Source organism: Podarcis vaucheri, assembly GCF_965113315.1.
Source record: "Podarcis vaucheri genome assembly, chromosome: 1".
NCBI lineage: Eukaryota > Metazoa > Chordata > Lepidosauria > Squamata > Lacertidae > Podarcis > Podarcis vaucheri.
Window position 1 is genome coordinate 131,891,342 of NC_138759.1, and position 15,792 is coordinate 131,907,133.

Genomic DNA, 15,792 nt, shown 5'->3' on the forward strand with positions numbered 1-15,792 from the left:
AAAGGAAGAGCTCATAAGCAGTGTTAGAAACTGAGTAGGAAAGCTGGAGCTAAATGGCACCTTGAACCTGGTTTATGGGCACAACTGCAGAATGTCTAGGCACCCTTTTTTAATAACAGGAATACAAAGCTGAAAATGAACGAAAATATTAAGTTCATTTTCACATGGTCTTGTCCTTTCCCTGCTCACCCCTCTAATATTCTTAAGTGGGTCTCTTCTCCAGAGACTAGAGACTGCAGTTTTTGTCATGTACTGAAGTTCTCACCCTGGGCCAGCAGGGGGATACTGTAGATAGTTATGCAAATAAGGGATCGAAAGTGACGTTCAGTGATTGGATAGTTTTAGAAAATTGTTACAGTTACGTTGTACTGGAGCTCTATATAAGCAGGCTGACTGAACCCTTCAGTTCTGTTCTGTTCTGGCCTGTGAATAAACGAGAGCTGTTTGAAGAATCGCTGTGTCGTCTGATATGTTCACCCACAACCTAACAGTTTTAATCTGAAATCTTAGGCGCAGTACTGCGCCCGGAGCTCAGAAACTGCTCGCATGCATGAAATCCTCTCTCGCAAAATGCACCTAGGAACAATGGGAATTTCGAACACGGCTCCCAAGCCTACGGCAGACAGACGCAACAGGTAGCCTCAGAGCTGGTATGAGAGACATGGTGCCTCTCCAGGCCATGCCAGCCCTCAGTGTGGGGCTTTGAGGAAACAGCCCTATGTCATGACTTAGGGTCCCGCCAGAGTGAGGCATTTGTGGGTCCCCAAAGAGCTTCTGGGCTGCTGCTTCTTTGCAAATACAGTGGTACCTCAGGTTACATACGCTTCAGGTTACAGACTCCGCTAACCCAGAAATAGTGCTTCAGGTCAAGAACTTTGCCTTCAGGATGAGAACAGAAATTGTGCTCCGGCGGCGTGGCAGCAGCAGGAGGCCCCATTAGCTAAAATGGTGCTTCAGGATAAGAACAGTTTCAGGTTAAGAACAGACCTCCGGAACAAATTAAGTACTTAACCTGAGGTACCACTGTAGGCTTTCAGCCTGATTCCAGTAGGGCTGTTCTTACGTTCTTGTTAAAACCCCTCTCTCTAGGGTTCCCCTCTTAGTATGGGCACAAACCTAGGCTAGGGCAAAGTTCTACCTGTGTACCCGTGGCTTGGCTCACACAGGCAAACCATGGGTGTTAAGTTGTGGGTGAACATATCAGACGACACAGCAATTCTTCAGACAGCTCTTGTTTATTCACAGACCCAGAACAGAACTGAACTGAAGGGTTCAGCCAGCCTGCTTATATAGAGCTCCACTACAACACAACAGTAACAACTTTCTGTAACTATCCAATCACTGAACGTCACTTTCAATTCCTTATTTGCATAGGTGGACCTGAGTGAAAACGATCTACAGTATCCCCCTACTGGCCCAGGGTGAGAAGTTCAGTACATAACAATGGGTATAGCCAAAGGTGGGTGCAACAACAAATGCGGTGAGAGGATGCCAAATTTTAGCAGAAAATGATTTGCAAAAAAGAATGAGTCGAGCCTGACTGGAATAATAATAATAGTAGTAATAATAATAATTTTATTTATTCCCCACCCATCTGTCTGGGTTTCCCCAGCCACTCAGGGTGGACCCCAGCAGAACACTAAAAACAGAATAAAACTCCAAACATTAAAAACTTCCCTAAACAGGGCTGCCTTCAGATGTCTTCTAAAAGTCAGGTACGGTGGTACCTCGGGTTACATATGCTTCAGGTTACAGACTCTGCTAACCCAGAAATAGTACCTCGGGTTAAGAACTTTGCTTCAGGATGAGAACAGAAATCGTGCTGTGGCGGCGCAGCGGCAGTAGGAGGCCCCATTAGCTAAAGTGGTGCTTCAGGTTAAGAACAGACCCCCAGAACGAATTAAGTTCTTAACCCGAGGTACCACTGTAGTTGTTTATTTCCTTGACATCTGATAGGAGGGCGTTCCACAGGGCAGGTGCCACCACCGAGAAGGCCCTCTGCCTGGTTCTCTGTAACCTCACTTCTCGCAGTGAGGGAACTGCTGGACCTCAGTGTCGGGGCTGAATGATGGGGTGGAGATGCTCCTTCAGGTATACAGGGCTGAGGCCATTTTCGGTTTTAAATGCCAGCACCAAAACTTCGAATTGTGTTTGGAAACGTAGATCACTCTCCACTCTTAGGTGACTGTATTTCTCAAGGACCACCTAGGCAGACTTTCCATTATCCCCAGCCATGAGGCCTATCATGGAAGTAGGAAGACCAAAGACCATCTAAGGACCTCAGCAGGTTGCTTACAAGGGCCTATTGGCTGTGGTGCAGTCAAGACCCAGTGGAAACAAAGGCAACCTGCCATACAGATGGACGTTCTGTGGGAAAAGGGAGAGAAGAGAAGGGGGCATTGCTGGGATTCTTTAGTATGTTATCAATTGTGTGTATGATGCAGATTCCCTCCCCCGTCCCTTAGCCAGTAATGAAATAGTAAATCAGATTTGTGGCATTCGTAAGATGAAATGTTTACTTGAAGATGAAATCGCCCTCCTGGGTCTCTTGTTATAACCAAGGGCTGAAAGTGCTTCGCTCGCTCGAGATGTAATTGTTACCAGGCTGTTTTGTGGGCCTGCACCACAAAAACCACCACTGTTGATTATTGCAGTCTTTTAATTCCAACTGCTTAGCTTGGCTTGGAACGTTGGAGGAGGCAGGGAGGAGATGGAGGCAAAGCCGAGAGGGAGAGGGAGATTTGGAAAGGAGGCAGATACGGGTGTGCAAACTCAGCCTTGTGGTTGGAACAGAAACGAGGGATGCCGTAATGCGATCTGGAAGCCATTTTTTTAGTTGTGCCAGAAGCTTCCTGTGTGGGCCCACCTACGTGAGACATGCACACCATCTCACAGACAAAGCCCTAATGTTGGACGGGGCGGAGGCTGCTTTGCAAAGGGCCACCATGTGGTTTAGTAATTGCTTGGGTTGCTTCTCAGTCAGTTCAAAGTTTGCAGGGGCAGTGTTTGTCTCAAACCACGCATGATTATTCAATGGGTGGAGAACCTTCATTTCTTGTTCCATTTAGGCCTATGTCTGGTCTTAGAAATTGAACAGGCCAATATTATTTGGTAGAATCATAGAATCATAGAGTTGGAAGAGACCACAAGGGCCATCAAGTCCAACCCCCTGCCAAGCAGGAAACACCACCAGAGCACTCTTGACATATGGTTGTCAAGCCTCTGCTTAAAGACCTCCAGAGAAGGAGACTCCACCACACTCCTTGGCAGCAAATTCCACTGTCGAACAGCTCTTACTGTCAGGAAGTTCTTCCTAATGTTTAGGTGGAATCTTCTTTCATTGCTCCGTGTCCGCTTTTCTGGAGCAACAGAAAACAACCTTTCTCCCTCCTCTATGTGACATCCTTTTATATATTTGAACATGGCTATCATATCACCCTTTAACCTCCTCTTCTCCAGGCTAAACATGCCCAGCTCCCTTAGCCGTTCCTCATAAGGCATCGTTTCCAGGCCTTTGACCATTTTGGTTGCCCTCCTCTGGACACGTTCCAGTTTGTCAGTGTCCTTCTTGAATTGTGGTGCCCAGAACTGGACACAGTACTCCAGGTGAGGTCTGACCAGAGCAGAATACAGTGGCACTATTACTTCCCTTGATCTAGATGCTATACTCCTATTGATGCAGCCCAGAATTGCATTGGCTTTTTTAGCTGCCGCGTCACACTGTTGGCTCATGTCAAGTTTGTGGTCAACCAAGACTCCTAGATCCTTTTCACATGTACTGCTCTCAAGCCAGGTGTCACCCATCTTGTATTTGTGCCTCTCATTTTTTTTGCCCAAGTGCAATACTTTACATTTCTCCCTGTTAAAATTCATCTTGTTTGTTTTTGCCCAGTTCTCTAATCTGTCAAGGTCGTTTTGAAGTGTGGTCGTGTCCTCTGGGGTGTTAGCCACCCCTCCCAGTTTGGTGTCATCTGCAAATTTCATCAGGATGCCCTTGAGTCCATCATCCAAGTCGTTGATAAAGATGTTGAATAAGACCGGGCCCAAGACAGAACCCTGTGGCACCCCACTAGTCACTCTTCTCCAGGATGAAGAGGAACCATTGATGAGCACCCTTTGGGTTCGGTCAGTCAGCCAGTTACAAATCCACTGAGTGGTAGCATAGTCAAGACCACATTTTACCAGCTTCTTTACAGGAATATCATGGGGCACCTTGTCAAATGCCTTGCTGAAATCAAGGTAGGCTACATCCACTGCGTGGATGCCAAGAGCCGTTGGTCTGTAATGGTTGTTGGAGTGTTGGGCTAGTGAATTTGACTCCCCATCTGACCAGGATGTTAATGGTGTCAACGTTGACCTAACATACCTAGTGGTGTTTTCTTGAGGGTAAAATGGGGAGCCCTGTAAACCGTAATGCATTCTTGGAAGAAATGGAGGGATAAAAATGAAATCCCTTTGGGCCTCTCTCTTTCTCTCACTGTGTGTGTGTGTATGTATGTGTGTGCCTGTTTTAAAAGGAAGACTGTTCAATCTGTGCTGATCACATTGCTGTAATCATTAAAAAAAAAAAATCACATGCCATTTTGCAATCCTTCTATAGAAATTTCTTTGTCCACCCATCTTGAATATTAAAGCGTTTAGATCGGGGTGACTAAACCCTGGCCTAGGGGCCTGATCCAGCTCCTCAAACATTTTCCCCCCTACCAATTTGGGCTATGGCAAAAAGGAAAGGAAAAATACTGAGAGCAAGCCTACTCAGTGGCGTAGCATGGGTTGTCAGCACCCGGGGCAAGGCAAGTAATTTGCGCCCCCTAACCCGTGGATTTGCACCCCCTAACCCTAACCCCCAGATGTTGCGCCCGGTGTGGCCGGCCCCCCCGCACCCCCCACGCTACGCCACTGTGCCTACTCCTCCTGGTGGGATCAATACCCTGATGGAGATGGGGGATTGCCTTTTCAGACATTAGATCTATCATTTGGGGGAGGCTGGATTTTCACAGATAAACTAAAGAAGGGAGACTGGGTTTCTTGGGTGTCCTAGCCATGGGTGCACCCAGAGTGGCTGCACCCAGCTGGCAGGTGGTCCGCAGAAGGTCGGTTGATGATGAAGGTTAGTAGACTCTTCAGTGCTAGGAAACCATGGGAGGGACCCCTTTCTTAAGCAAATGGCAGCACTGAAGCCTGGAAGTGACTGCTATGTGAGGGGTACCCAATTACATGCTGCCACATAACTCAGGGAAGGAAGCAGGCAGGCGCTGGAATTCGGAAGGCAGGGACAGGCATCAAACTTACATCGGTTAGCCTAGCTTCTTCACGTGACCGTCCTTGTTTTGCAAAGGATGGGATTCTCCTTTGTATTTTGCTAGGGCAGCGCTGAGCTTGGGTCTAGCAATGTTTGTGAGGTGCTGTTAGGGTAACAGTGGAAGAATGCCACAGGAATGCTTGTAAAAGAGCTAGCGGAAGGGAGGATGTAGAGGCAGTTCACTCTGTTTCCAAATAATCTGATGTCTTGTGTTCTCTCTCTCTCTTTTTTTTAAAAAACAAAACAGTAGTTTGGGCCCATTTATAGCTGTTCTCCTCTCCCCACACCCCTTTTCTGGTCTGTCTGAGCAGCGGTATGTGCTTGTGTGTGGGGAAGACTGTGGCGTGTTGTAATCACCTTCCAGAGATTTGTTTTGTACTTGGGAGATTTTACATGGTTGTAATATACATGTCTGTTAAAAAACAACAACACACTTTTTTTTTTTTAATGCAGCCCAGAACCTAGGCATCTGCTGGTACAAACCCAGAGGAATAAGCCATAAATGTGTTTGAAATTCAGTGCCTGTTCTGATGTTAGGTTTTGTTTTCTATTTGTTTGTAGCGCAACCATGTGGGGGCCGCTTGAATTCCAAAGACGCTGGCTACGTGACTTCACCTGGGTATCCGCAAGACTACCCCTCCCACCAGAACTGTGAGTGGATCATTTATGCTCCGGAACCCAACCAGAAGATTTTCCTGAACTTCAACCCTCACTTTGAAATTGAGAAACATGACTGCAAGTAAGAGATTACCCCACATCCTCTTTCTCTTCTCTCTTTACTCCCCACCCCCCCCCCCACCGCTCACCACCACTCATACACACACACACACACCGTATTTTTTGCTCTATAAGACTCCTTTTTTCCCTCCTAAAAAGTAAGGGGAAATGTGTGTGTGTCTTATGGAGCGAATGCAGGCTGCGCAGCTATCCCAGAAGCCAGAACAGCAAGAGGAATTGCTGCTTTCACTGCGCAGCGATTCCTCTTGCTGTTCTGGCTTCTGAGATTCAGATTTTTTTCTCTCCTTGTTTTCCTCCTCCAAAAACTAGGTGCGTCTTGTGGTCTGGTGTGTCTTATAGATTAAATACCATCTTATATATTAAATACGGTGTGTGTGTATATTGCTGATGGGACTTTTTGCTGTATTTAATCTTTAATCTTGCAGTACAAGGAGTACTGTGCTACCCATAAAAACTGGAGTAAACGTGTGTGTGAGGTTGGAACTGAAATGGGAGTTGCCTGTAATATATCACATATGGTGCACTGTTAAAAATACGTGCAGGGGTGTCTGATGAGCCATTATTATATCTCATCAGCCTCTTCCGCAACACACGCTCAAGCTGTAAACTCCAGCGCTGCATTTGCAACCCAGGATTGCATTTCTGCTCTGCAGTAGGATGGAGATTAAAGGGAAATGTGTGGGACCGCATTCTGCGTTCAGAAATGCCGGCGCCCCTTAAACGCTCGTTTTTGCTTTTGTCCAACTAAGCGCTTGTGTCTAGAAGGCCTCAAATTGCCCACGTTCGGCGAACGTTATCGGCACTTCCAGTTTTCTCATGGCTGGGAACCGGCTGTTCAACAGATGTCAGAAGGGAGAAGCCACTTTCTTCTGAGCTGTAGGGAAATATAAGCGGCTCAGGATAGAGCAGGAGTGGGGAAGCATTTGCCTCTCCAGATGTTGCTGAACAGCCACTCCCATCTGCCCTAGCAATCATGGCCATGGGCTAGAGATGATGGGAGTTCAGCAGTATCTGGTGTTCCCTGCAGCTGGTATAGAATCTCATCATAGCAAGGGCCCCAATTTGGTTGGAAGCCCTATTGTTGAAGCATGGTGTTTGTTTGTTTGTTTAAAAATATATACTCTGATCCAGGGGTCATTAAAATTTTTCAGCAGGGGGCTGTCCCTCAGACCTTGTGGGGGGGCGGACTATTTTTTTTTTGGGGGGGGGAGAATGAATTCCTATGCCCCACAAATAACCCAGAGATGCATTTTAAATAAAAGCACACATTCTACTCACGTAAAAACACACTGATTCCCGGACCGTCTGCGGGCCGGATTTAGAAGGCGATTGGGCTGCATCTGGCCCCCGGTCCTTAGTTTGCCTACCCATGCTTTGATCCTAAGCAGCAATTCATGAGTAAATCCTGTGGAGTTCAGCAGAGCTGAATACCATGCTTTGAATAATTCCGTTCACATAATGTACTGCAGTCACTCAATCCAATCAATCAATCAATCAATCAATCAGTAGCTGAACTGGGTTCCACACAGTCACACACACACACCACCCCCCTGCAAAAATAAAAACTCAAAAGAAATAGCAAAGCCAGACAGACCTCTATGTTAACACTCAAAACGGAGCACATTAGTCTTCCAAAAAAAGTTCACAAACCAGAACACTTACTTCCAGGTTCGCAGTGTTTGGGTTCCAAGTTGTTCAAGTAGCAAGGCGTTTGAGAACCAAGGTACCACTGTATTGTATGGCCTTCTAGCTTTGAGGTAGCCAAAGCTGCTCCCTTCAGATGTTACTGGGCTACTGCTTTCATGACCCATGATTACTGCCCATGTTGGCTGGAGGTGTTGGCGGCTGGAGTCCATTGGCTACCCCTGCTGTAACTCTTCGCTGCAACAATCAGATTCTGCCGGGGTTTACCAAATGCACAGAAGGGTAGAGCGTTATTGTTATTTTTTTAAGCAAGGGCTTCCTGTCATTCAGGAGTGAGAAAAGCTGCAGTTGCCAAGATTTCTTCTTCTAAACCAAAAATTCAGGAGCTCTGCTCGTCCCGCCCCCCTCCGCCCTGCTGCTTGTAGATTCTGCTGCTATAATGTGCATTCCCATAAGAAGACAAGGTGTTTCCGCTTTTCTGTCGCAAATACGACAGATTCTGCTGCATTCGGTGAAATGTAAGACTGGGGGAGCTGGATGTCCAAGAAAAACAATTAGCAGCTAGTAAGAAATAATTAACAGCTTCAGTGAGCACCATTAAAAGCATGAATTAATGAGGTAGTCCCTTGGGTCTGTTAGAACGTCTGTGGTCGAGAGGCTGTCTAAAATGTTCAGCTTTTCTTCTGCATCTACAACTGGGTGTTATCTTGCAGTCTTTTCTATGTGGTTTTGGATTCTGTTTATCTTAAAGGAGTGGGAAATACCGTATTTTTCGCCCCATAGGACGCACCGGCCCATAGGACGCACCTAGTTTTTTTGGGGGGAAATAAAGGAAAAAAATGTTTATTTCCCCCCCAGGTGCGCTGCGCTAATCCCGAAGCTTGGAGCGTGCGGAGCTCAGCGCGCCCCAAGCTTCTGGGTGCAGGCAAGCTCTCCGCTAGCCCTGGGAGAGCTGGGTCTCCCACAGCTAATGGATAGCTTCCTGAAGCCTGGAGAGCGAGAGGGGTCGGTGCGCACCGACCCCCCTCGCTCTCCAGGCTTCTGCGAAAGCCTGCATTCGCCCCATAGGACGCACCCAGATTTCCCCTTCATTTTTGGAGGGGGGAAAGTGCGTCCTATAGGGTGAAAAATACGGTAGTACTTGATGGGCAGGCTACACCAATACTCACTCTCTCTCATCTTCCAATCCAAATATGAAGCAGTGCAATGGTTGCAGAAAACCTGGCTCTGGCCCATAGTGTCATGATCTCTGTTCTAAAACTAGTAGGAACCACCAAAGGCAATTCAAGTAAAAACAGCAGGGGGGTTCTTCTTCATGGCAAGAACATGGGCTTATTTCAGACATCAAGTCATGGTTTCTGCTAACCATAAACCAGGGGTCAGCAACCTTTTTCAGCTGCGGGCCGGTCCATCGTCCCTCAGACCATGTGGTGGGCCGGACTATATTTTGAAAATAAAAAAATGAACGAATTCCTATGCCCCACAAATAACCCAGAGATGCATTTTAAATAAAAGCACACATTCTACTCATGTAAAAACACGCTGATTCCTGGACGGTCCGTGGGCCGGATTTAGAAGGCGATTGGACTGCATCCGGTCCCCGGGCCATAGGTTGTCTACCCCTGCCATAAACCAACACAAAGCATAATTTACAGCTGTTCAACACTCTCCTTTCAACGAATCAAAAGCTTGTTGAGGCAGCGCAGCAGCCATAACTATGGCGTAGTTCACACATGTCAAGTTATAGTTGCGCCAAACTGTGGTGTGCAAGCCTATTTCAAACCATGGTTTCTCATTTACTGGTTGATCACAAACCATGGTTTGTCAATTCAGACAAACTGCAGTTAAGGTTTGGACTGATAAACCTCTGGCAACATCCTATCCCTCTTACAATTCCAAGTATAGCTTTGCTGCTAGGGTGCTGTTCCCCATTTCAGAACAAAGAATAATGGGAGATCTACACTCTGGCACTAAAGAAAGCAATGGCATGGCTTAAAAGACAACTAAATTTAAAACGTAACGCAAGAGGAAGCTCATGAAATGGTGGGAGAATGTCTGTTGGGAGAGGACGGTGTGATCCTAGTGGGAAGAGAAGCTTATTACAGCAGGTCTGTCTAACGTATCTGGGTTTAATGTGGTCAGCATAAACTTGTGGCCTTCCAACTTTGCTAAATTCACTTTGCAGCTCTTTCACATGGCTATTTCTTGAGAATTTGGTCTGCTCATGGATTTAGATTTGGCGCCGTGTTTCCACAATATTGCCTTAATCAAAATGCCAGACAGTGTAATTTTCCGATATAATCTAGCTTTACGATTTCCTTTGAAAATTTGAGAGGTAAAGAACAAAACAACAACAACAACCCAATGGAAACAGTAAATCCAAAGCGTGTGGTGGTGATGGAATACGGGGTGACATTTTGATAAGGCAGATGTCGTGTGGGCACTGCAAGATTTCATGTTGCTTCGGTAGTGCCCTTGTTTACCTTTTCAAAACACATATGCAAAGTGTTTAAAAAGCACACCTGTGTCTAACAACTGCACTGTAAGTTGCTGTTAAACTTTATCTGATACTGTTTGCGGTGCTATGATGAGGGACTCATTCGCTTGTGGAAATGTTAATTGGCCTTGCTGCATTGGGGCTGTAATTAGTATAGTTTCATAGTATAAATATATTAATCCTTCAAAGACAGATACTTGTAATCAGATATTACAAGATATTCAAAGTGTTGGTGCTGACCTTTATAGCCCTAAATGACCTCAGCCCTGTATACCTGAAGGAACGTCTCCACCCCCATCGTTCAGCCTAGCTCCCTCACTGCGAGAAGTGAAGTTACAGAGAACCAAGCAGAGGGCCTTCTCGGTGGTGGCGCCCGCCCTGTGGAAAGCCCTCCCGTCAAGGAAATAAACAACTATCTGACTTTTAGAAGACATCTGAAGGGAGCCCTGTTTAGGGAAGTTTTAAATGACTGATGTTTTAATGTATTTTTAATCTTTTGTTGGAAGTCGCCCAAAGTGGCTGGGAAAACCCAGCCAGATGGGTGGGTGGGAAATAAATAGATAAGTAAGCAAGCAAGCAAGTAAATAAGTAAGTAAGTAAATGAATGAATGAATGAATGAATGTAATGTAGTTTTCATTATGGCTAAATAGAAAATGGCTTCATATTTTCAGCAAAGTGTTTAGTTTATTTGCCCTTAATCTCAAGCAGCCTCATGCCCCAGGTGACATCAAAACTGATAGGCTTGGTAGCGTATTGTGATGTTAGCCCGTTCTCTGTATGATCCCTGATTTGGTGGCATGAGCTGTGTGACTAATTCAGAAAGAAGAAATTAGTAGCAGCCATCGGAAGAAAATGCCGGTGAAGTAGCTGAGGTCAAATTGTACTGAACAAAACGGAAAACCTCTACCCCGTCAAAATGGCTTAATGGTTTCCATCTAATAAAAAAAACACAGATTGAGAAATATTTTGCACAGGTCTAGTTTTGCGTTCTCTGCAGACAAAGGTGTGATTTGCGCGACTGCCATCGCAGGTTAATTCGAGTGTGCTATTCATGTTCCCCTTTGGGTCCACTTTTTATGGGGGCACATTTCATTCATTCATTCATTCAAATGGTTAATCTCAGAGGGTAGGGTTCTCTATTAGGAAAAGACTCTGCCTTCCCCTTCCCCACCATGAATGGAATCAACTTGGCACGATCAAAGCAACTTTCACCCCCACGGCTTCCATTTCTGCTCCAGGAAAAGCTCCTTAGTTTTGGAAAGCACTTCAAAAACCAAGAAAATTGGCTTCCTCCTGTTCTTGTGCCCTGTGTGTGTTCGCGATAGGCGCAGCCGGGACCCTTAATACTTTGCAGGAGGGGCACTTTTCTCAAATGAAGGTTGGAAGCGGAGCCATTGTCTGCACTGCTGCCCTTCAGAAGCAATGACACAGCAGTAAACCAAGAGCAAAAGGGGAAAGGTGGGGGGAACAGAAGCTCTGATTAGAGGCGTGCCAAACTATTCGGAAATAACTGTAATAGCCCCCGTCTGCTTGCCATTTCTCCCTGCGAGTGCAGCTGCCGTTTTCCTACGGCTGCTCTTCATCCCCCCCTGTGCCGTGGGGATTGGGTATCTGCTATTTGAACCGGGAGTTTGAAAAGAGCATTCTGCTGCTTTAAAAGGTTGCCATTCTGTCACGTTACATGGGGCAAAAAAGCCCCGCTGCCCTGCCCATGCCAAGGTTTATTTTTGATCTTGGGAGAGACTCGGGCAAGCCTCCCTGGAGAAGGGTGAGGGGGACGACGGCCACTTATTTGCCCCCCTTTCGCAAAAGAAAGACCCGCTTGGTCACGTAGCTGTCCTGCCCAGTCAGTTCTTCTGTGATCGCTGCTTCTTGGTCCATTGCCTGCTGCCAGCGTTGGAAAATCTGACTCTGAAACCTCATCCGTATGTGAATCACTGCACAGAAAGGGCCCACCTTTTCCATTCCCTCGCTCCCTCCCACAGCATCTTTCAAATTCAAAGTTTCGCTTTGGAATTCATGTGTGTGCATCATCACTCCTCTCAGCCCACCTCCCCGCCCGTCCAATTTCTGAATTAATGTTGCCGAAACGTGCCACCCACTGTTCCACACTAGACGAATCACCCTGCTAAAGGATTGTATTGGGTGTTCAGCGGGCTTTGCATCCCAAGTCTGCCTTGCATAAACATGTTCATGCCACATCACAGCGGAACAGTCTCTCGCTCTCAATCTCTCTCTCTCTCTGCAAACAAAGACATTTCAAAGAACGGATCCATTAAAAAAAACAAAAAAACCCACACAGCCCAGCGTGTTTTTCCCCTGTCATCATTTACCGAACATGACATTCAATTGAGTTATGAGCAATCCAGCGTCCATCCTGCCTCTGGAATTCTCCTACTTGCATGTGTAGCTTGCAGCCCCCTCTGGTGGTAACATGCCAAAAGAGGACACATGATCTCTCGGGACCGTAGGGCTCCCCAAAGGCCTGTTGAGAATGGGTGGCTATAGCCAAAGGGATATTATGAGATGAAAAGTTGATGACTTCTGTCGGGAATTCCAGACAGGAGTGTTCACCCCAAAGTGAACTGTGCTTTTGTTAAAAAACAAAACAAAGGACCAGGTGGAAAATTATGTTGCACGTCATCCTGCTGTTTAGTGACCAAATCTTTGGAAGTCTAGTAGTGTTGGGGCTTGAGAAAGCAGACTTTGAATGTAGCCTCCATTACGCATATTATGCATTGTTCTTTAAAACAGCTGTCTTGATCCTGGAAAATAGATCAGCTGCCCCGAGAGTATATTAACAGCATTGATTTAAAACCCAATCTCTCTCTTCTTTCAGTGTGTTAATGTTGCTGCTTAATTATTCCATCCCAGCTTGTTTTAAGGGCCCGCATATTGTAGATAGTGTGGAAAGCTATACAGGAAGAGGCATTCTGTAGCCGTCATTTTTTGGCCATTCTTTTGGACTCCATCCACTAGACCAGGGATTGCAAATCGGTGGCTCTCTATATGTCGTTGCCCTCTAAGTCCCATCAGGTCCAGGCAAGCTTGTCCAGTGGTCAGGGATGATAGGAGTTGTAGTCTAGAAATAGCTAGAGGACCACTGGTTCCCCATTGCTGCACTAAAGGTAAAAGTAAAGGGACCCCTGACCATTAGGTCCAGTCGTGACGACTCTGGGGTTGCGGCGCTCATCTTGCTTTATTGGCCAAGGGAGCCGGTGTACAGCTTCCGGGTCATGTGGCCAGCATGACTAAGCCTCTTCTGGCAAACCAGAGCAGCACACGGAAATGCCGTTTACTTTCCCACCGGAGCGGTACCTATTTATCTACTTGCACTTTGACATGCTTTCGAACTGCTAGGTTGGCAGGAGCAGGGACCGAGCAACAGGAGCTCACCCCGTCACGGGGATTTGAACCGCCAACCTTCTGATTGACAAGTCTTAGGCTCTGTGGTTTAACCCACAGCGCCACCCACGTCCCATCACTGCACTAGATTGCATCTTATTATGGCTCTGTATCCGATTCTCTCACAACATCCAGTCTTCACAGTTTGCCAACACATCACAACTGAGTTACGCAGTATTTCCGCCCAAGGTTCATACATGGGAAAATTGAATCCAATGAGGCAGGCTGCTGTTTACAAAGAGAGAGAGAGAGAGAAGGTGCGATTCTCAGCATTTTAATTTGGAAGTGAGTTAGACTGAAGTCGGTGAGGTCTACTCCAAGAAACATGTCCAGCTCTTAGGTATATCAATGACTTCTTCAAGATTCCTGTTGAAGCCTCTGACTGAACCAGCTGAGCTATAACAGCTTTCTGGAAGCCATTTCTTCAAATACCCTTTTTGATATGATAAAGTCCTACTGCTCGCTTTGATTTCACTAGCAGATGTTATCGGCATAGGGCAGGAAATCGTTGGGAGTACTGTTACCATATAGTCACTGAGCTACATGTTCTGTCTCAACCCACATATCTTCAAATGCACGTTACTGATTCTCCAAGGCAAAGCAGCTGCTGGGAGAACGCCGTTCATTCATTTATTGTTGTTTAGTTGTTTAGTCATGTCCGATTCTTCGTGACCCCATGGACCAGAGCACGCCAGGCACTCCTGTCTTCCACTGCCTCCCGCAGTTTGGTCAAACTCATGTTGGTAGCTTCGAGAACACTGTCCCACCATCTCGTCCTCTGTTGTCCCCTTCTCCTTGTGCCCTCCATCTTTCCCAACATCAGGGTCTTTTCCAGGGAGTCTTCTCTTCTCATGAGGTGGCCAAAGTATTGGAGCCTCAGCTTCATGATCTGTCCTTCCAGTGAGCACTCAGGGCTGATTTCCTTAAGAATGGAGAGGTTTGATCTTCTTGCAGTCCATGGGACTCTCAAGAGTCTCCTCCAGCACCATAATTCAAAAGCATCAATTCTTCGGCGATCAGCCTTTTTTATGGTCCAGCTCTCACTTCCATACATCACTACTGGGAAAACCATAGCTTTTACTATTTGGACCTTTGTTGGCAGGGTGATGTCTCTGCTTTTTAAGATGCTCTCTAGGTTTGCCATTGCTTTTCTCCCAAGAAACAGGCGTCTTTTAATTTCGTGACTGCTGTCACCATCTGCAGTGATCATGGAGCCCAAGAAAGTAAAATCTCTCACTGCCTCCATTTCTTCCCCTTCTATTTGCCAGGAGGTGATGGGACCAGTGGCCAGGATCTTTGCTTTTTTTGATGTTGATACATTTATCAAGCAAATATTCATATCTTCAGGTTACAAAAGCTTCAGGTTACAGACTCCACTAACCCAGAAATAGTACCTCGGGCTAAGAACTTTGCTTCAGGATGAGAACAGAAATTGCGCAGCAGTGGCACAGCAGTGGGAGGCCCCATTTGCTAAAGTGGTACCTCAGGTTAAGAACAGTATCAGGTTAAGTACGGACCTCCGTAACAAATTAAGTCCTTAACCCAAGGTACCACTGTATAATCTGTTACATCCGAGGATCTATAACCAATCTGTTACCCCCGAGGATGTGGACAGGCTGCTTGGACAAGTGAAACCGACCACCTGTCTCCTTGATCCTTGCCCATCCTGGCTGATAAAAGCGAGCAGGGAAGGGCTGGGCGATGGGCTCTGCGGGGTGGTGAATGCTTCCCTCCGTGAGGGAGCCTTCCCAGACCCGCTGAAAGAGGCGGTCATTAAACCGCTTCTTAAAAAAACATCTTTAGACCCAGCCAATTTGGCCAACTATCTCCCGGTCTCAAATTTACCATTCTTGGGCAAGGTGATTGAGCGGGTGGTTGCCAGACAACTCCAAGCATGCCTGGAGGATGCGGACCATTTCGATCCCTTCCAATCGGGATTCAGGCCTCATCATGGGACTGAAACTGCCTTCGTCACGCTGGTTGATGATCTCCTGCGGACTAGGGACAAAGGTGAGAGCTGTTTCCTAGTTCTGCTGGATCTCTCAGCGGCGTTTGATACCATCGACCATAGCATCCTTCTGGACCGTCTTGAGGGGCTGGGAGCTGGGGGCACTGTTATACGGTGGTTCCGCTCCTTTCTCCTGGGCCGTGTCCAGAAAGTGGTGGTGGGGGATGAGTGTTCAGACCCCTGGGCTCTCACCTGTG

General features: G+C 46.7%; 1 protein-coding gene across 3 annotated transcripts in view; it reads left to right on the top strand.

Moving 5' to 3' along the window:
- The window catches only part of NRP2 (neuropilin 2), a 249,962-nt gene that overhangs the window by 42,670 nt on the left and 191,500 nt on the right, over positions 1-15,792 (top strand). For all 3 annotated transcript variants that reach the window (XM_082232237.1, XM_082232238.1, XM_082232236.1), the window contains exon 2: positions 5,864-6,041. In XM_082232237.1, coding sequence (XP_082088363.1) covers positions 5,864-6,041 — 178 coding nt within the window. The remainder of the gene's footprint in view (positions 1-5,863; positions 6,042-15,792) is intronic.